At 36.3% G+C, this 21,661-nt stretch overlaps 1 protein-coding gene across 1 annotated transcript; it reads left to right on the top strand.

Annotated features, from left to right (window-relative positions):
- Window positions 1-3,387: 3,387 nt before the first annotated feature.
- Window positions 3,388-17,659, top strand: LOC139120523 (V-type proton ATPase subunit B-like). The gene is given in 14 exon segments (XM_070684988.1): window positions 3,388-3,558; window positions 7,829-7,884; window positions 9,799-9,897; window positions 10,378-10,471; window positions 10,693-10,770; window positions 11,501-11,640; window positions 12,529-12,630; window positions 13,101-13,322; window positions 13,565-13,715; window positions 14,228-14,310; window positions 14,900-15,004; window positions 15,328-15,396; window positions 15,398-15,458; window positions 16,385-17,659. Coding segments are annotated over 14 exon segments (1,515 nt in total). The 5' UTR covers window positions 3,388-3,446; the 3' UTR covers window positions 16,528-17,659.
- The last annotated feature ends 4,002 nt before the right edge of the window (window positions 17,660-21,661 follow it).

Raw genomic sequence — 21,661 nt, 5'->3', positions numbered from 1 at the left:
ACATTTTGGAGGGTCACTTTTTTCGTACTTAGGTTTTTGAAGTGTCAGTCAGTACTTTTTACGGAGCGCCTTTTTGGATTTCGTTCATCCCAGTTCCTAATACTGAAATATTCATAGCAAGTTTTCCAGCATAAGGATGAGGCATCAAAACCAATCTCATCAAAATCCAATGCAGAGATGGGGCGGTCGTTTTCGCTCTTTCTTTCTGCGGTCCTCCACGACATGTAGTGAGCGTAATACGACAGCGTAAGAGACCGAGCCATCTCTACATAGGATTTTAATCAGACTACATCAAAATTAAAGCTCCAACACAATATGTGACCACTTCAAAGTCTACTTGCTTTCATAGTTTGACCAGGATAAGACGTCATATGATAGTTTGGAGAATTGCTGTTGCCTTCCATACAACTAGAAGCACAAGGGAAGCGGAGATTTTTTTAGTTTTTTTTAATTCGTGTTTCCTCTGTGATCGTAATTACAATTGGTTTAATTTTTACATGTTTAAATGAACTGCGCCTTTTGAAACCCCTGCTATTGTGTGAATTTCAATCATAGTTTCTTTTAATAGCGAAGTCATTTAATATTGCGTCGTTTTCCTTCCGACGCCACTTTTTGTCAAACTTTTTATTGTTTAGCCAATAGGCGGGCCTATCATGGCATTTACAGATATGTAGCCGTCTTCCCCGTCAAATTTGTATGGGGAGAAAAGCGACGTAGAGAAGGGAAGAGTGAGGGGACCTTAACTCCTTGTGATGATGTGATGCATCACAGTCCTGGTCTCACTGCCAACTAGCCGATGTAAAAAACCGTAGATCTAGGCCATTTGTATGGTGGCGTCCTTTGTCTGCTACAAGTCCACACTGTCACTGCCACACTGTTTATTCGGGCACCGACAACGAAAAAACCCTAAAAAGTCGTATTACAGTTGTTCTAATTCTGGTCAACCAATCTTACCCAAATTTTTACCATCCGACCCTAAACTTGTTATAGTTCTACGTAAACGTTGAACTGTTTTTTAAATAAAACAACATATGAAATTAGGCAAAAACACAAAACAAAACAAAACAAAACGAATCCGCGAAAACTTCAGCGAGACCTATATCGTAATTCATGTTGCATGCAACAAAATAAGGGTTGCAGCGATATCCACAATTTACATAACGTGTATTCAAGTTAATTTATTAGCAAATGCGATCACAGAGACAAAAATCTTTTTTCGCTTTCTGGATGCTGTTAATTACAAGTGAACATCCGAACAATTTTAGAGGCATGTCAACCAGGCCGATTTTTTGTTATTGTTACAACCCACTCGGTTTGTTTATAATGTTCTTGCGGTCATGTTTCCTGGCGCTGTTGCTTGGCCGTAGCTGGAAGTGCAGCCGTTGGGACAGATATTTGGACTCAAACTTTTCCAAATCTTTTCTGATCTACCACTTGTGGGGGCTCATTTTAAATCTTTCGGTGTAAGAAAAACTTTTACCGTCTCAGTTTCCGGAAATCGAAAATTTTATTTTCCTCCATAGAGTTAACACAGGGACGGTGGCCATTTTGAATTTCAAATATCGGTAAATCTCGGGCTATTTGTTACTCTAGTACCAAAGTTTGCAGGGTGACCCCATATTTTTATTCTGGTAGTTGACAGTTCCTTAATGAAAGTTTGAGCAAAAGTTCAACTCTTTAACTTTTGAGGCGCATACTACATTGATGTCGCATGTTAGAAGCAATGGAGAACTTCAGCACAGAATATATTGGCGTAAGTTGTGAGCGATTGCGAGAAGTCTAAGAATAGCAAAAGTTTGAAGACGATGTGAAGGAAACTACCCCCAAAAGACCGTAAACGCATCTCGTGTTCTTGGATGATCTGACGCAGTTTGTAAAACAGCATTGTAAAAAGTGAATAATAGGTAAAGTTTTGATTTTTAGTGTTTCAAAAGAAGTGATCCAAAAACTTGAAAAAAGGGCAAGTCAGTACAATATTGAAATTTCAACGACCCTGCTCCAATGCAATATACGTGCTTTTGAGCTACAGTATACCTGTTGCTAATGCTAACAGTGCAGTGCAACCAGATTTGCCTGTAACACCTTTTACTGGTTTCTTTTGTCTAAAAGGTAATAATATTACAGATAATAATGATCATTCATGAAAGATTCCTAGAACTTACAAACCCACATTAGAACACAGACTTACACAGTACATCATTTTCAGAAATCCACTAAATTATAGTGAAGTAGCTTAGTTATGCCAAAGTAATTAAATTCTTTGTTTTGCGTCCCTACCCGCTTAGGTTTTTAAGGTTTTCATGAAAAACACACACAGTGTATTTGAATAGGAAATTTTAGGACATAACCGCTTAGCTTTTCTGAACTAAAATTTTGTTACAATTTTTTATTTGCTGCAATCAAATTACATTGTGTTAATTTTCTTGTGTGTGTTTTTCAGCCGCTTACACGCGTACCTTTTCCCATTTAGAGTGGACGCAAAACAAAGAATTTAATTACTTTGGCCTTATGTACGAGCGGGGATTATGTTCGGTCGAATACAGTGATTGATGGGGGAAATGTTAAGAGAGAGAGAGAGAGAGAGAGAGAGAGAGAGAGAGAGAGAGAGAGAGAGAGAGAGAGAGAGAGAGAGAGAGATGGGGAAATGTTGGGAGAGAGAGAGAGAGAGAGAGAGAGAGAGAGAGAGCGTTGTTCACATACGACAGACAATATTTTTTTTATTCTTTTAAATTATCGATGGCCACTAATTTACAGACCTCTCAAATATCACGCGAGCCGTATGCCAGTGGTTTCGAGACCAAAAGTCATGGGAACAGGCCAAACCGAAGATATGTATTTAAAAAATTAACCAGATTTCAAAAATTGGTAAACTTCTTACTACTTTGCGATTTTGCATAGGTGACTCAAATATGTGTTACTGTGATTTCTGTTCTGTAAAAACCGACTCAATCGTCAATCAGCATCGTAATGTCGATGGATTATGAAATATTGATGATCGTTCAAAAACTGTAAATATTTAACATTGAATGCTCGCTACGTACCAGCTCTATGAAAATACCAATGCTTGAGTTGTCATTCAGTCACTCTGAAATGGATATTAGTGCTGATTTTAAATATTCAATTTATTGAGAAGCCACCCGCCGAGAATACTTTGTATGATACCAAGTACACGAAAGGGGCAAGTGCATTTCATTACTACATTGTGAGTAGAACTGAGCTACCTCATGTCCTTCCTTTTAATTTATTCACGAATAAAACATTTAAAGCCGATATGTCACAATCGACACCAAGCGTCATGTTTGTATATATTTAATATCAGAGAACCTTCAGGATGAGAGTGCTCATATGACGAGCGCCATCACTCAGCAAATAGCAGTGACGTCAATCTCACCTGACCCCTATACCGTGCGATCACATGATTTGTCTCATTCGCAGCCTACAGCAAGATGGCGATGAATGGTGATTTGATGGATCTCAATTCCCCTAAAAATATCATAGCTGCAAGTAAGGAACATGCGTTAGCAGTACAGAGGGACTATATATCACAACCGAGGTTAAGTAAGTATACTTCTTGTTGAAAAATTCCGATGCTGTATGTTGATTTTATGAGAATTTTAGGTCGATCGTGTCCATCACTGTACGTATATCACATCGCTATACTCTGGGCCGCCTCCACTTCCGGAACCCCTTTAATTACGTCCTGAAATGTCAGGTGAAAGTACTGCATAGCAGATTCACATATCAGTGTAATTTTATAAATTGAAACGCCGTGGATTCAACGGTATATGGGAAAGAAAATACACAGATTTTGTAGAACGGCCTCGAAACGTAATTGTGTACCAGGGTTTACAAGCACTGTGTCAGAGGTCTCTCTGTGTGCCCGTCGTGACCGATAAGGATTCTATTCTAATCGGGGCTATTCCCATTATCTGGTAGTGATCTGCTAGGCAACAGATGAATGTTGCCGAATTTTTCGAAATTTTTATCGTTCTGTGCGTGAAATGTCACAGGAAAATGGAAAGATGAGTGCCAAGTGTTATGTGGAAAGCGGGTTTGTTATGTGGGCGGCTTGCACCGCTCATAGAAAGTGGTGTTAATGACTTTGTTAATTAATATTTATTGCTATTCAATCATGTCGTAACTAAATTATGATGGGACATGCCACTATTAGTGCAAGATGCGAGGTATAATGATATTCAAATATGCAGATTACACTAATGAGCATTGTTTCGGTATTAAAATTCTATGCTAATGACCCTTAATCAATGCGGAATATTCATGTACCTCGCATCTTGCATTGTATAATATGCCAGGGTCAACCATAAAACATTGTCTTGATTATTTTGTACATATTTTGTTTTATAAATTACGGAACCTTTCCATCGTGTGCAGCAGTATAAATTAGATTTTTTGGAGCTCTATAGAAGACAAGTTTTGAGTGATGAACTGATGAAATAATGCATAGATCATGATGGAGTACTGTACATATTAGCATTGGGAACTGTTTTGATATTTTATATATAATTTGAAAAAATAATAAACTTGCATCAGCGTATTTGAACCTTTGAAAAGTTCATGTTTGTTCACAGTGAGATTAAAACCTTAATCCTCTGATTTCAGCCATGTAAGCAACAATGTTCACCTGATATAATTTGAAAAACAAGACAATAATTTCTCAAAAGGTAATCAGCAGTGCCTGATATGCCCCATAAGGTATCATGATAGAGTGATACCTTGTCAGCGTCCTTAAAATAACTTTTAGCGTTAGGATCATTTTGCCTACAAATGGTGTTGGCAATAATTATTTTCTTGCGTGAGAATAAGTTCTGTCCTCCAGTTCTGTTGACTGTACTGAATTTCATCAAAGCAAACTCTTTTCTTTTTGAACATTTCATTTCTGTACCATTTCGTATGGGGGATCTAACTCCTCATTGAGAACAATAGGGTGTGCCCATGGGTTGTCGGCAACAGGGTTAAGGGGACCAGCATAAATTAATAAAACTTGCTAAGCTGGTGATTGCAAATAGCAAGTTGTAGCACAGCTATTATGGTACAACATGTAGCACAATACATAAAATACTGCATTTGTGCAAAATTTAAGATACACAAAAGAGTCTTTTTCCTTTTTAAATTTGAGTGAGACATTCGCTAGGCAAGTGTTTCTCATTTGAAAATTTTGATCATATACAATCATATCCATTGTACAATCCCACAGTTGGTAGTATTCAGGTTTACAATGTGACTTGGATGGCGAATACCAGTAAAAGTAATGAGAATTCTATTTTTATCCTTGTTCATTGAAGCTAATCATAATGTTAGAATAGTCATTACTACAAAAATATGACGAATAATTTCTGATCTGAATATTTGAAACGATGTACAAAATCCTGCAAGGAACTAGAAAACCAATTTGTTTGTAAATTCAGTGGATAAATTTTGCATACACTTTCATTGATAGGGGCATCTTTGTAAGTAACTGAATAGTAAAGGGATTTTCAAGCATGTTTTGATTTTGACAGAATTATCTGTAGTCAGAATGTGGATATAAATGTGGGGCCCTTTTGGGGGAAAATTTTGAGAAAATAGTAAGATTTGTTGATTACGCCATCGCTCTGAGAGGAAATCCTCAGCTTAGTGAAGATCAATGGGAGACCTCCATATGTAAATGCATGGTGCATCCACAAAGCTTTGGTGTTATTATGTAAAATTCAAACATGTTCAATGCCAAAAGTAATTGAATTCTTAGTGCGGATTATCATCAAGTCAGTATGATTGAAAACTAATCTTCGTGCTTCAGCAACGTCAAGTACGGTATGAATGATACAGTTAGTTTATGCATGTAGTTGAAATGAATTGAATTGCACCAATTCAGTCCAACAAAACATGACTACATTGTTTCTATTACGTTAAAGTTAAGACATTAGCCATAGTGCCACAGAAATTTATCTGTGTGTTACACAAAACCTTAATACCATTCAGGCAGGGTACCTGTTGCCTTGTTATTCCTCTCTGCATTGTCAAAGAAAATATAATCAATCAATGTCCTGAAGAAATGCTACAGTTGTGCTTTTAGTATAAAAAACAATGTATTGGTAACTTTAGAGGTATGAGGGAGATAATTATATTCCTGTTATGTCATTTATGTATTTATAGAATATATCACAATAGGTCAGTTGTCAGTGTTAGTGTGTCACCTTTCACTGACAGAGATAGTACTGTACATGTGGCGTCCATCTGCAAATCAGATCATTTCAGACTCAGGCAATTAGAGTTTTGTTCCATAGAAATAAATATGTGCAGCATAAAAAAGTGAATACCTCAAAGCTGCCACTATCTCTTCCTGTGTCAGGAAGTAGAGATGCCTGGTCCAGTTAGTTGAGTTGTCCTTATTGGCTGACAAATCATATACAACATTCACCATGATATTCTCAATCTCAACTCATGCATGGTGTATAATAATGTAGGTTTATTACAAACATGGAGAATTGAGGAAGGAAACACGTCAATTCAGTAGGTATATTCAAAGTATAACTTCAAATAATGATAGGTATATTAGGAATACAGTAAATCATGCTGACAAATTTGAATCTGTCAACATCATTTTATTGAAGACATTCTGTACTTTTGCCCATTCTTTCAAAGCTGTGAACAGTTTACCCATGATACATTTCAATTTATGGTGACCTGACCTCAGTATCAAATGCTATTTCAAGAATCAGGTGAAAAGGGGACAGAGTCAAAAATACCTGACCAAGTTAAATAACGTGGCTGATCTGTAATTGCTAAGTAGACAAATGGAAAACAAGAAGTGAAAATGTAAATATAGTCATCTGAAGATTTTCTTGGTTGTGAAAGGATTAAAGGAAAAATTAAATTATTGTATAGATTTAGTGATCAAGTGTATTTGACTTTTCACCTAGCAATCTATGATTTGATCCTCTGGAACCAGGTGACATGATACTTTTCCTAATGACTGGAATTATCTGGGTTCAAGTGAGTCACTTTAAAAAATAATGTCTGACTTATGAAAGTAACATGAAAGGAGAGCAATTAAAAATAATAGCATTTTAATTATACTCAAAAGGGAAAAAAAGGTTTTAGCAAAAAAGGCTTTTGTGAAGAGTGGAAATGCATCTTTTTTTGTATGTCATCCTGTGAGATCATGTCCAGTCATGTTGTGACATATCTATCTGAAAAATAATGGTTTCATCATCAGTGAGATGCAGATAGTCGTGTGAATGTTGTCTCCCTCTTTCACTCTCAGAAAACCATAGTTTTATAGTGGTGTTTATCAGCTACTTTGCATGCTTGTGCAGAATATATAGATTAGAGAACAGAAACACAAAATTAGATCAGTTATTACTATATCACGTATTATTACAGTTTTGTAAGAACATTTTGTATTCTAGTTCAGAAAATTTGCATTTTCAGAAAATGCAAATTTTCTGTAATAGTTTCACCAACCTTGACACATGTCACTAAAATTTCATTCAGACCCTTATTCTGTGTTCTTGTCAATGTCAGGAAGCCAGTAAATTGTTTTCACCAGAGTTTCCTCAGTGCATTTATATTATCATATTCAGCGCGGGCAGAAATTTACCACAGTTCCCTAAACATTAACATTTTTTCCCCTGAACATTGCCCCCATTAACTACCGGAAACCTGTCAGAAACAGTTGACAGTGTCTCTGAAATCATATAGAGCATTCTGCCACTGGCTGATTACCATTGACTAGTACAGGTCTATTTGTGCTGTTTTCATTTGCTAGCAGAGTGGCATCCACAATGCTGTGTGTGATGTTAACTCTATTCTTGTTTCGTTCTTACAGCGTATAAGACAGTGTCTGGTGTCAATGGCCCTCTTGTTATTCTTGACAGTGTAAAGGTAAGATCTGATACAATGAAATATATCAGTCATGATGATTTAAACATTTCATCAGGGAAGAAATGAAAACTACACATTTTTATACCTTATAGGCACATTAAAAAGAGAATTCTTAAATATCAGCAGTCATCACATGAATGTGAAATTGTACGGTAATAAGTATTTACTTTAGTTTTAGACAAGGATTCCATCCTTAGCATTTTAGCTAATGTAACAGTTATTCTGATACTCAATGATTTCAGTGAGATCTAACAGAATGAACGATATCAGCCATGGTAAATATTTGCATACAGGCTAGGAATGTTACAATTACAAATTTCTGTATCTCACAAGTGCATGACTACAAATTTCTGTATCTTGCAAGTACATTATAAATAACAGTGAAACAGTATAGTAACGAACATCCGCTCATAGTCCTAGGCAAAGATTATACATCCTTGGAGTTTGTCTTATTCTGATGGAGAATGGTTTCATCAGAATTTCATTTCCCCACTAACACAGCAATATGATGTCGTTTTAATCATACTTTTCATGTTTTTGTAATTGGCAGCATGTTTCCTTGTCTTTTTCCGTAATTGTCGTGTAACTGGTCCTTTTCACACATGATTCAATCAACAAAGCAAATAGAAGCCAAAAATTGTAAACATAACTCAGGGGATTTCACTGACAGTATAAAAACAGCACAAAATATGTCAAGGAGACTTTTCAAATCTTGTGTGTCTGTAATCAAGCTTATGATTTTGGCAGAAACAATTTATCAAGAACTCTTTTCACCACAACTTCTCATCACATCACATGTAAAAGTTGAATTACGTTGTGTAAGCTTTGTTTTTTTCAATCCCTGTGCTTGAAGAGTTTAAAGTGTACCTTCTGTGGTTCCAAATTCTATGATAGCATGACTTATTCCTTATTGATCTGACCTGTGTATCTCTACTTGTTCAGACAACACTACCAAGTACCAACTCCTCTGTAATTTGCTTGACCCAAAGATTTTTATCACAGAGGAGAATTAATCAGTAACTGAGGTTTGCTTGAATACCTCCATAAATTAACAAATTGTTTGCAATGAATTTGCTTATAAATCCCCATGTAGAGTGACAGAATTATAGCATTTATTGCAGTAAACAGAATCATGTTCAATTTATCAAACAATCAAGGCAAACAATCAAGGCAAATAAATCTGCAAAAACTGAGAAAACTTTGTCATACTTTTAAATGTAGTACATGAAATGTAGTAAATGATGAGTAAGGAAATCAATGCCTTAACCCTTTCACCACCATGGTTTGTCCCAAATCCATTGTTTTCTATGGTAAAGTTGGACCTGTATACAGGGAACTGGGGATGAAAGGGTTAAAGCTGATGAGTTTAGCCCAAACTCACTCTACACGCACATGAAATGAAGAGCCCCATCTAAATGACAGGACTGACCACAGTAATTCCGACTGTTCCGTTAGCTCAGTTGGTAGAGCATCTGAAATGTATTCAGCGATGTGGGTTCGAGTCCCGCATGGGTCACTTTCATTTCATTTACTACATTTCAAAAATAAAAATTCATATAGTGAGGTGAGTCACAATTTCAAACCCATCCTTTTAAGTTTGGATTGTACAACAGAGGAACCGATGGAAAAGTAGTTATCTTCGGAAAATAAACATACATTGTCAGAAAAGTTAAAGCTATCCTATGTGAATTGAAATATGACATAACTGAGAAATACTACTATGATAATAAATAATAGTGAATCAAGAAACCAGAAACCTTAATATAGGTGAATGTCACAGTAGATCACTCTAAAGTTCAAAGCATAGACATTGAGAAGTGTTATGTCATTTAAAACTAGAGTTGCATTTCAAATTGAGATGGGCCAAGATGTCCTGAAATTCTCATGCATTTTTCGCATCTTTCCTTTGATTAGTTTCCCAAATATGCAGAAATTGTAACTTTGACATTGCAAGATGGAACTGAGAGAAGTGGGCAAGTACTTGAAGTCAGTGGATCCAAGGCCGTGGTACAGGTAAGGAAATATTGATAACTTACAGTAGAGGAAAGACACAATTTACTCAAAAACAATTAGAAGGAGTACATATTATGAGGGGGACAGAATCAAGGTGAAGTTCTCTATTTCACCACAGAGGGAGCTATCCAAGCTAAGAAAGATTTGATGCAAGACTACTTGTAGTTTTTAATAATCATAGGAATTGTGTGATTTTAAGAGTATCAGAGTAATCTCAGACTCTGAAAAACGATTAAAAGATACAGTTTGATGGCAATTAAATATGCACAGGCATTTTCTGAGTGGAGGAGTGCTGTCTCAGGTCACAGTTTATATCTTGCTGAAGTATATTCAACTGGGTCTCCAGCTCTCTTGTATCACCGCTTTGACCTTTTTGCCTCCTTGCTTGGCATCAATCCAATAGTTTTCAATGAGTAGGCTCATGGAATGGGTAATGTGAAGTATGTGTATTGTGACTTACATGCTGTTTGTGTACAACAGGTATTCGAAGGAACTTCAGGCATTGATGCAAAACATACACAATGTGAATTTACTGGAGACATTCTCAGAACACCAGTGTCTGAAGACATGTTAGGTAGGTTGAGTAACAGAATAAGTACTGTTTTGTACATCGAGGGTATTTTCTTAAAAAAGTGTCACAGTGCTGTCATTTTGTTAAAGTTAAAAAATCTGAACATCTTTGTCTGTGAAACATATCATGTAACCCAAACAATGAGAAGTGTCTTTGACATTTTGTCATGCCAAATATCCGTTCACATTTTGAAACTCATAGAAATTTTGATCATATTTTTGTAGGTCGTGTTTTCAATGGATCAGGAAAAGCTATCGACAAAGGTCCACCAGTGTTGGCAGAAGACTTCTTAGATATCATGGGTCAGTATTTTTCATAAACCTCTTGATCCTCCCTATATTTCATCATTTATGGGATAATCTTAGTCTCATCTATGATATCCTAAATCATGAATGGTGTTAACACCATTTGGCAGCATCAACTCTTGATTTTAATACATGTATGTAAGTGGTCACTAATCTCATTTTGATGATAGCTTGGTACATACAAATTTTATTTCAGACAACTATTGTCAGTGTTCTCTACAGATTGGAAAAAAACAGAGGGGTGACAATTTACAAAACCATGTATAATTTGCATATCTTTTGTTTGGGAAAATATATTTTTTCATATTACAGTTACTAACATATGAAAGGTTTTTTCAAAACAGGGTTGGCCCCTCCCCTAAAAGGCCACTTTTGGAGAGCGCTGATTGTAACATACTATACCCTTAAATATTTCAAAAAGATCTCATTGTTATTTCCTTCCTATGGAGGTAAAAGATTTATTTCATCACATGCTTCAAATTGACCATGTAAATAGACATGGTAACTTTGTGTTAAGTAATAAAGAAGTTATTCGATGTCTTGTCTCAACCTAGCTAAGATGCATCTTGTCATAAGCCTTCAATCAGATTTGGATGTAAAATGTATTTTTATATGCTTGTGTTACTAGCCGGCTTTTCACATTTTTTCGTTTGAAAGCTCTTTGCATTCCTATGTTACCATGGCAAATGTTGAATGAAATATTCATACTTTTCATCACTATCACCAGGTCAACCAATCAACCCATGGTCACGTATCTATCCAGAAGAAATGATCCAGACTGGTTTGTCTGCCATTGACGTCATGAACAGTATTGCCCGTGGTCAGAAAATCCCAATCTTCTCAGCTGCCGGTCTACCTCATAATGAAGTAAGTCTTGAATTATCAACTCTCATTTCATATTGCAAAAGCAGCCATTTGTATAGACGATGTAGTATAATTCTGTTGTATGTATCTTTTCATTCATAGATCCATTTCTGACTAAGTCAGTTGTGCTTATGCAGTATCGTACTCTAGAATTTGGTGTCATTTAATTCTCTTCCACAGAGACATGTTGTGATGCTCTTTTGCCAACAGTAGCTTTACAGTTTTAATATACTCTCAAGTGCCAAATATCACATAAATTGAAGATACTTAGATGAAATTTCTTGCTAGTCATCTACGATTGCAAGTATTGGGATGCCCAAGAGAACAGCCCAACAAATTAACACCATATGTTGTTTGAACTGACACTGCATATTGAAGGACATCAGTGTGGGTACCTGTATATCATAGAAACCGTTAAAGTTTCTAAAAATATAACACCATCATGTCTCCTAATGTGTGTGCCATGCTCACTGTAACTGTTCTTGGTTTCCCTATGGGGCAATTTGAGGCCTCACTTGTAGGAGGAATTCAGTTCAAAATTTGAACCTAGAAATTTGTCAAAAAGTTGTCTACCCTGCAGTGAAAAGAACCAGTTTTTTGTTGCCCGGTCATTATAACAGCTTTAATATTGAATCTTTGTGACCTTTGACCTCTTTCATTACCTGATGCCATTCACAAAGCGTGTATCTTCATATTTCAATTCAATGGAGACAGTTATATAATTGTTCCAGTGATTTACATTTAGTTGTAAATTATTCAGATTTGTTGCATGATTGTTTGTTCTTCCTGCTGTTAAACTTTTGACAGAAGTAAAATAACACCTACATTTGAAGTGTATTATCATTCACCATTTGTCATTAAAGCAGCATAACTTTCTGTGTTTTTCACTAGATTGCTGCCCAGATTTGTCGACAAGCTGGTTTAGTCAAGCATTCAAAGGATGTGATGGACTTCAGTGAAGACAACTTTGCTATCGTGTTCGCTGCCATGGGTGTAAGTATTGTCACATATCAACACTAGGTGGCGCCCTACACAGACATACCATGCCACTCTGAAAGCACTGGTACCCAGTACCACATCAGCCGCTGTGAAACATTTCCAGTAAAAAGCAAAACTTGGTTAAATTGTCAAAGAAATTGTAACCCTTGCATCTTGACATGGAACTTTGAGAAATTAAATGTATTTTTATTAATGACATTGTTAATTAATGTTAGCCAAAAACTAGTTCATCATGTTCTCCAAATGATGAAAAATGGTATTGCATATCATGTACAATACAATAAATTCATGTCCTTTTAGAATTTGGAAAAACATTGTCCTACAAACCGAAATGATGACGCAAGATATTGAATAAGTATGCAACTGATTTAATTGTATGTTCTTGCATAATGAGGACAGATACTTCTGGTATGCAGTTGTATCCTGGGAGAATGATAACCTTCCTTTGTATTCAACAACGACAGGTCAACATGGAAACTGCCAGGTTCTTCAAGCAAGATTTCGAGGAGAATGGCTCCATGGAAAACGTGTGCTTGTTCTTGAACTTGGCCAATGATCCAACCATTGAACGTATCATCACACCACGTCTTGCATTGACAGCTGCCGAGTTCTTAGCCTACCAGTGTGAGAAACACGTCTTGGTCATCCTTACTGACATGAGTTCCTATGCTGAAGCCTTGCGTGAGGTAAGTATTGAAGATAAACTGTATTAGTTGCACTGCGATTAGCAGTGGGCTTAGAAGATAAACTGTATTAGTTGCACTGTAACTAGCTGTAACTGTAAGCTAATACAGGCAAACTGTATGAAGATGAACATATAGAAAAAGTTCATGATATTCGATTATTTGTACTCATACATTAAGTTTTGCAAATCAGAGGTTTGGAATCATATATTGTCATAATTTGTGACATCTTTGCTGTCAAAAAGGTATCAGCCGCCAGAGAGGAAGTGCCTGGTCGTCGTGGTTTCCCCGGTTACATGTACACTGACTTGGCAACCATCTATGAGAGAGCCGGCAGAGTTGAAGGAAGAAACGGATCCATCACTCAGATTCCAATCTTAACTATGCCTAACGATGGTGAGTATCTTCACAAATGGGGAATTCTCTAAGGAGTGTACTGAACAATACATTTCCTTGTGGTGAGAACACAGTCCAGATTATATCTAGTACAAAACAAATGGTACATCAACTACAGCCAATAATGAATTGAGATACAGGATACAAATGGAGCCGGCCAGTATATGACCAGTCAATATTGTTGAATTTTTCAACCCTTCCATCACCATGGTTTGGACCATACCATTGTTTCCTATGGTGATCATGGACCTGTTTACTGGAATATTGGGGGTAAAGAGGTTATTCCTTTGAACCCCTGGTAACCTATGACATCATGCAGAGATCTAATCTCAAAAATAGGCGCAAAGAATCTGTTATGTAAAGTGTGAATCTGAAAACAATAACAATTTTATCAAGGAGTATAGTGGACTCTGAAACTAATCACATATAAAGTAAAGGCAATGGTGGTGTTTGACTCTCCCATATATTCAGTAGACAGTAGATATTAACATGTGATACACGTTGATTTTCAGACATCACCCATCCTATCCCTGATTTGACTGGGTACATCACAGAAGGTCAGATTTACGTTGACAGACAGCTCCACAACAGACAGGTGAGATATTCAATTTTATGAAGGAAAGACCTTAATTGATCCTCAGAAATAGCAAACTTTGACCTCTGTGGTACAGCATTATTTTATTTAAACATTCAGAGAAAAATCAATTAGCAGGGATATATACCTAAAATTAAATATCAAATTTTTACATCCAAATAATGAGATATTGTCCTATCCTGAAATTATGGTATGCAGAAGTTCAGACCAAAAGATTTCAATCAAAAATAGGCACTCCTTTACAAACAATATTAAAGTTCAGAACATAAGAGATATATTGAAAACTATGGATTTATTCAGCAGAACATTCTCAGTGTCAGTGATGATGATATTTTCAAGGAAACTGTTAAAGTGGATAGAAAAGTGAAAGTGTGTGTGCTCAGTTTACAACAAAAGCATATCTTGATACAAGCTGTGTTACTAGACTAAGTATAATCTCAATATCGATGAAATATTAAAAGATTGATATTGCATTAATACGTGGAAAAGTTTACTTCATTACTTGGGTTTATAAATAATGACAAGACAAGATACATATATGGACCAGGCCAGTATATGACCAGTCAATATTGTTGATGTTTGATTACAGATTTACCCACCAGTCAATGTGTTGCCATCACTGTCACGTTTGATGAAGTCTGCCATTGGAGAAGGCATGACAAGGAGAGACCATGCTGATGTCTCCAACCAACTGGTGAGTTTAGTGCTTCAGTCAGTGTTTTCATGAAAAATTTTTATACCAGAGTAAAGGGTTTTTGAAACTATAGGGATTATCTCATGCCACTATGCAAATACCAAGGAAACCTTATTGGAGTGACATGGAATCAGTATTTTTATTGTAATTATTCAAATGTTTATCAAATAATTGGGAGCAAAATGGTCTAACATCAGCTTTTGACTGATAACATGACCCATAACCACACAATGAAAGTCAATATATCACATCACAGAATTCTTCAAACGCCACTTGCTCATATCGTTTTGACGTCTGACACATGTCGTTCTATTCTCCACCAGTATGCTAACTATGCCATTGGAAAAGACGTACAAGCAATGAAGGCTGTTGTTGGTGAAGAAGCATTGACACCCAGATGATTTACTGTATTTGGAATTCTTAGGAAAATTTGAAAAGAACTTCATTGCACAAGGTAATATCATACATTTATTTCAGTACATATACATTTAGCCAGTCATTAATTGGCCAGATATTTTGCATGGCTTAAATTGACAATTTTGTAAAACAGTAAGAAAGCGACTATTTGTTTTAGATGAGTGAACAGTCTCCAGTCACATTCCTGAGTTCACGTGCTATCACGACACAGGTACAGACACAGGTACAGACACAGGTACAGACACAGGTACAGAATATAGATGATTGTTGAAAATCCAGTGCTAGTGCTAACAGGTTTGAACAATTGAAAAGAGAGTCAACAATCATTGCTTGTGTAATGGTGAATTTGGAAGAGGCAACCTTTGTTCAATTCATTTCTCAGTTAATTCAGACCTATAACAAAATAGCTTTGGTCAGTTTAAGGAAAGAGGGTAAACAAAAACTGTGGAAACTGTTAAATTAATTGTTAAATTATCAAGATTTGTAGTTAAGTACATGTATAATACACAAAAATACATTTGTATATCTTTAAAATCACTTTTGCCTGCTAGCACCAGTTCTTTGATGTAAACAACCACCTGTTGATTTAACACCTCTTATAAAGAAACAGTCTTTTTTATGCGCTTTCTCTTGCAAATTAAGTCATTGTAAATGCACTTATTTTCCAAATGGAGCCAGAAGATTTGGTCGATTAGTTAAAGAGAAGCCAAGTTAAATACTGTGCTCATAGCCTCTGGTGAATAGTGTAGAATGTAGGGCTGGTATTTGCATATGTAGAATGGTGTCTTTGTCTTGTCCTTATCATGAATCATGTATGATACACTCGGGATGAAACATGTATTGTCTAGCCTGCATTTGTGTATTCAAAACACTATAAAGGCTGGCAGAGATTGGAATTCCAAACTCCATTAATGAAATCTACCATGTAATTTTTTTTTCCGTGTTGTTTTCTCTGCACTACAGGAGCATATGAAAATCGGTCAGTCTTCGACTCGCTAGATATCGGCTGGCAGCTGCTGCGTATCTTCCCCAAGGAAATGTTGAAGCGTATTCCACAGAACGTCTTAGCTGAATATTACCCAAGGGACTCCACTCGTGTCAAATAAACCCAGACCAATCACACAAGAACTGATTTGATCTCCTGAATCACAAATAACCAGTCATATAATTTACAGAGCAAAATATTCAACTTTATATTTGGATGAAAAGATGTATAACAGTGCCCAAAAAATACTTTGCAGATTGTCTAATTTGAGATAACTTCTCATCCCTGATATTTTAGGTGCCAGATATGTCTGAACTGTTTGAGTTACAAATTGTTTCATAAGGTTTTATTTAACAGCATTGGTTGTGTAAGATTATGTTTGCAAATTCTTTTGTCACGGCAGCCAACAACTGCCACGGCGTGAATCATGTATTATTCTTGAGAAATGAAGTAACATTGAAGATGTAAAAAGGAGCAAATTTATTCTCATGATATTGTGCTTTGCCGACCATGACAGCTTATCTGAACGCTGCTGAACTATTAATTCTGCTCTGTATAAATGCACTACGAAATTACAAGACACAATGTGGTTGGTGATTTTCTGGCATTTTTCTGTTTTATTACCGGTATGTTTTATTTCAGAGCACTCTTGTGAAGTTGACATGACTTTCACTTCTTTCATACAGTGCTTTCTTCGATAGGAGACAATGTGTGTTTGTGTATATTGATATGTAAGACGAATACAATATACAGCAATAGAGAATATATGTAATATAGCTTTGAAATATGAAAATAACCCAAGTTTTGTCACTAAATATGCAATGTAGATGTTGTAGATACCATATCAAAACTACAAAAACACACATACAGTATCGTCTGTCAATCTAGACTGTAAATCTAACTGTAAAATATCTGTTACCATGGTGATAGCCACTGACTAGCCAATCATATCCCTCAGTTTACACTTATAGCCAATCAGAGACAGGCTTTTCAGTGACATGTTAGGTGTGGTCCAGTAACTTGAATAAAGATTCATGTTGCAGAAAAAGAGACAGAAAACACATTTCAAGATGTAGCTAGAAAATATATGATATACTAGCTGGTTTCAAAAATCTGAACATTTTTCAGATGTTACTGTTTCAATGTAAAATGTATGTTGTCTTTGACTTTGTATGTGAGAAAAAAAATGTATGACTTAATTAGTCAACAAAAACAATGTGACACCAGTTAATTTATTAAAGTTTAAATGTAAACTGTGAGGTCTATGACAGATATCTTTCTTATGAATGAAATGTTGGGCTCAAAGACATTTGTTTATGCTGGCAGCATCAACATACGTGACCTTGACTCCTGTGAGTTGTACCATTCCTGTCCATCATTTGGGCATTCAACAAAATCCTCACCTCAGCATTCCCAAATAAATGGCTAACGCTCAACCCAAATTCTTTATGAAATTGTATTTTGAAAAAATAATACACCGTACATGTAGAGCTGCCCTTCTTACTCATAAATATACTCATCGTTACAGTCTCTTTAGCTGATGTGGCTATAATCTCGTACCAAAGCAGTATGGGAAGATGCAATGGATCAATATCAGTATTTCCCCATATGGGTATTGAGGACCAGGAAAAAAAATCGTGCGTACAGTTGTCATTGATGATATAACCCGAGGAGTCCTAATTATGCTGTCTCGCCGTACATGCCATAAATCTCAAGGATGCAACGCTTTAGTGCCACTTTTGTGAGATTTCTCATTTTGTTTTATCGTATTTTAAATTCTTTCTCTGGTCATATTTCTGATGAAGCGACTCAGGAATGCTTCGTTCATAAAATTCATCAAACATTTTTTCCGCGTCTGTGCTACATTTGTGAATGCTCAAAAATGCCATCGAAACAAAACCTTAAGCTAGAATGCACCTCGGGAACTCTCAATGTTCAGACTCTCAAACTTTTACAATCTCTGTATATCTACCACTTGTTGGGGTTCATTTTAAAGCTTTCGGTGTAAGAAAACTTTTCACTCTCTTAGTTGTCGAAAATTGAAATTTTTATTTTTCTCCATAGAGTTAGCACAGGGATGGCGGCCATATTGAATTTCAAATCTCGGTAAATCATAAGTAATTTGTTTCGCTATTAAACACGATTGGAACTAATTTGATAATTGGATTAAGTACTAATGTTAGTTTAATCTGCAAATGTAGGCTGATCTGCTTCTCTTTTTTTGCAATACACTTGTTTTTATGGGTAATTTGTAATATTGCAACTTTCAGCTGTAGGAACCCTAACCCATTTGATAAATTTGAACAATTAAAAAATCCAATTCTCCCAAAGTAGTTCCAATCGTGTTAGTACCAAAATTTGAAGGGTGAACCCCAATTTCTATTCTTGATTTGGAAAGAAAATCGTTGAAATATTCCTTTAGGAAAGTTTGGGCAAAAGTTTAGGTCTTTCACTTTCGAGGCGCATACTGCCTTGATATATTGTTTGAAATAGAGACTGTGAAAAAGTCAGGAAAATCGACCGAGAAACACGAAGTGTATGATCATGAAAGAAAAGAGGGGAGAAATGTTAAAATGGACGCCTTGTTTTCCGGGCGATTGTCTTGATCTCGAAAGACAAACCAATTTCTAGAACTACAGGAATTTAATGCCTGTATGAATAAAACACCGGAAAGTGGAGCAAGGTAAAGTATGTCCGGGGGGAAACTATCGATCTATAACTAGAGATGTCGCCCGATCTTCCGATGGTGACGTCAGAGGTAGAGGGACAACAACTTCAAAGAAAACGGAAATATTTAATAATTGATCAAACCATGTTGAGATTGACGAAAACAATGGACACGCTTAAAAATTTATCAAGTTTGTTGAGATTTGTCAAGTCGAGTGATCTGTGACTTGTACAAACACCTTTCCTTCGATTTCTCTTCCGGATGATGTGGTTGGCAGTGATGTGTACGCGGGCGAAACCACGGCGATACCATAACAAACAGACTTAGTGCACGTGAAAGGGCATAATGTAAATTGTAATCGTTAAGCTTAATGACAGTCAACGTCTCCAAAGAAACTAGGGTCTATGTTTCAACAAACAATCATAGCGCAAATTAGAAAGCGATGTGTGAAATCCATGCTTTCCCATACTACAAAGACTTTACAGAGTTCATAAGACTAAATTTACGTGCTACAGAATTATTCGTATGACTCTCCCACATGCTCAAGGGTGTTGTGTCAAATGTGTTCGATTGTTTCGATCATGGATGTCATGGTTTCGATCGAGAATGCAAGTCGAGGGAGGAGACTTTGTCTGTCAGTCTCTGTTTCGGTCCGTTTACCTGGTCTGTAACCACCTTTCTACGCCGTCTTGCCTATAGTGTTCAACCTAACAATATCTCGTTCTCTTTCTCTCCCTCGTCCGTCCGTCTGTCTGTCCCCCCCTCTCTCTCTCTCTCTCTCTCTCTCTCTCTCTCTCTCTCTCTCTCTCTCTCTCTCTCTCTCTCTCTCTCATATCATAGGATCCCTTCCGCTATTTCTTGCGGCTGTTAATTGATATAGACAGAGCCCGGAAATACCGATTCCTGGGTAAAACATCAAAGCTTTGCAAGATATATCAACATGAAAGGTCCCTTTTCACGTTTGTCCGGGGAGGGGGGGGGGGGGGAACTTGTGTGGACTACAAGTGAGAAGAGCAAAGCTCAAGAAATTATATCGGTTCTGAAACTGAGAATACTAACAACAATAACAACAATAACTTTATTGCTTTTTTTAAGGCCACCAGCCCATATACAAGGGGGGAAAAGAGAAGAGGGAACAATTCTAAGTTCACTTAAACGCTCAGAATCACATAACTATAATATTGAAGACTATAAATGAGTGAAAAGGAAGGAAACGTTGAACACATGTTGGCAAGCTAACGAGTAAATAATATATACTATATAAGTAAATATATACGTAAGTCTATACACTACATATCTTTGAGTTTCGTAGGTCTATTGCTTTGTATACAAATTTACAAAGATTAATTAATATTTCCGAGTCTACAGAACTTACAAGTCTCTGAAATTTACCAAAGTTTGGCTCAGTAAAACTCTCTGTGGCAGATATTCAATTCTTAAATCTTTGTACAATGGACAGATTAACAGAAAATGGTATTGAGAATGCCAAAACTGGGTATAATGGAATATTTTACATCATGTCCTAATATCAATATCTGTTGGAAGCTTCATCAAACTTTGTCCACTTTTACACCTTTTTACACTTACAGATTTATATCATTAAGTCTTAAAACTCTAATTTGTGCATATGAAGCCTAATTGTGAAGGTCACGCCAATCAAACACTGATTACGTGATCTATACAAAGTTGCGAGACCTTTGATTATGAACTTTACGAGAAACACATTATAACCTAGCTGCCAAAGATCGTAATATATTTTCGGAAGTAACATAAAGTGACCGATACCTTCAAACAAGACCCTTTGTTTCTATTATCAATATCTTTGGCATTCTTAATTAAACTCAGTGAAGATTTATATTGATCAAAATTTATTATTGCTGAAAGGATTAATCATACGAAGTGTCTTTAATATGCAAGCCGTAACGTGCAACATTTTGTAATGAGTAATTCATGCTCAGCCTCCACGCGTTCTATTTGCTAAAATCCTCAACATCCGGATCGGAAACTTTATACGACCTACATGCACATGTGTTTGCAAATTTTTATTAGTGTATGTACACGTTTGTGGAGGGACCGTGGTGTGTACTATCGGGCCTCACGTCAAATGGCCTACTTTCATATCAGGCCGAACAAAAAAAAGTGCTGTTCCAATAACCCGACCTACCCTATTTTTACCTGCCGACCCTAAACTTTTTAGAGCTACGTAAACACGGAAGGAAAAAAAAGAAAGAAAAAACCAGTAAAATCAGGCGTTCGTTAGGCCTACTTGGCATTTGGTTTTTGCTTGAATGAGGATGTCTTATATGATTTTTTTCCTTGTATATATATGATACATTTTTCTGGAAATGTTGTGGCCAGTATTTGACCGCCCTAGACCCCTGAAAAAATGCATTTTTAAAAATAAAAATATTTTGGAAAAAAAATTCCTGCCGACGTCGACCTACCTACCCTATTTTGAAACCATGCATGTTATCGGAAGAATTATTTTTTTTGGCCTCATAGGCTCCTCGTTCTCAAATATTCCTACCACGTTTCGATCATTTTCAATGATGTTTCCATTATGGTAAGCATCTCTCATTCCTGAGTT

Source organism: Ptychodera flava, chromosome 20, assembly GCF_041260155.1.
Source record: "Ptychodera flava strain L36383 chromosome 20, AS_Pfla_20210202, whole genome shotgun sequence".
Taxonomy (NCBI): Eukaryota; Metazoa; Hemichordata; class Enteropneusta; family Ptychoderidae; genus Ptychodera; species Ptychodera flava.
The sequence above is the reverse complement of the archived record's forward strand: the minus strand, read 5'-3'. Positions and strand labels throughout refer to the sequence as shown.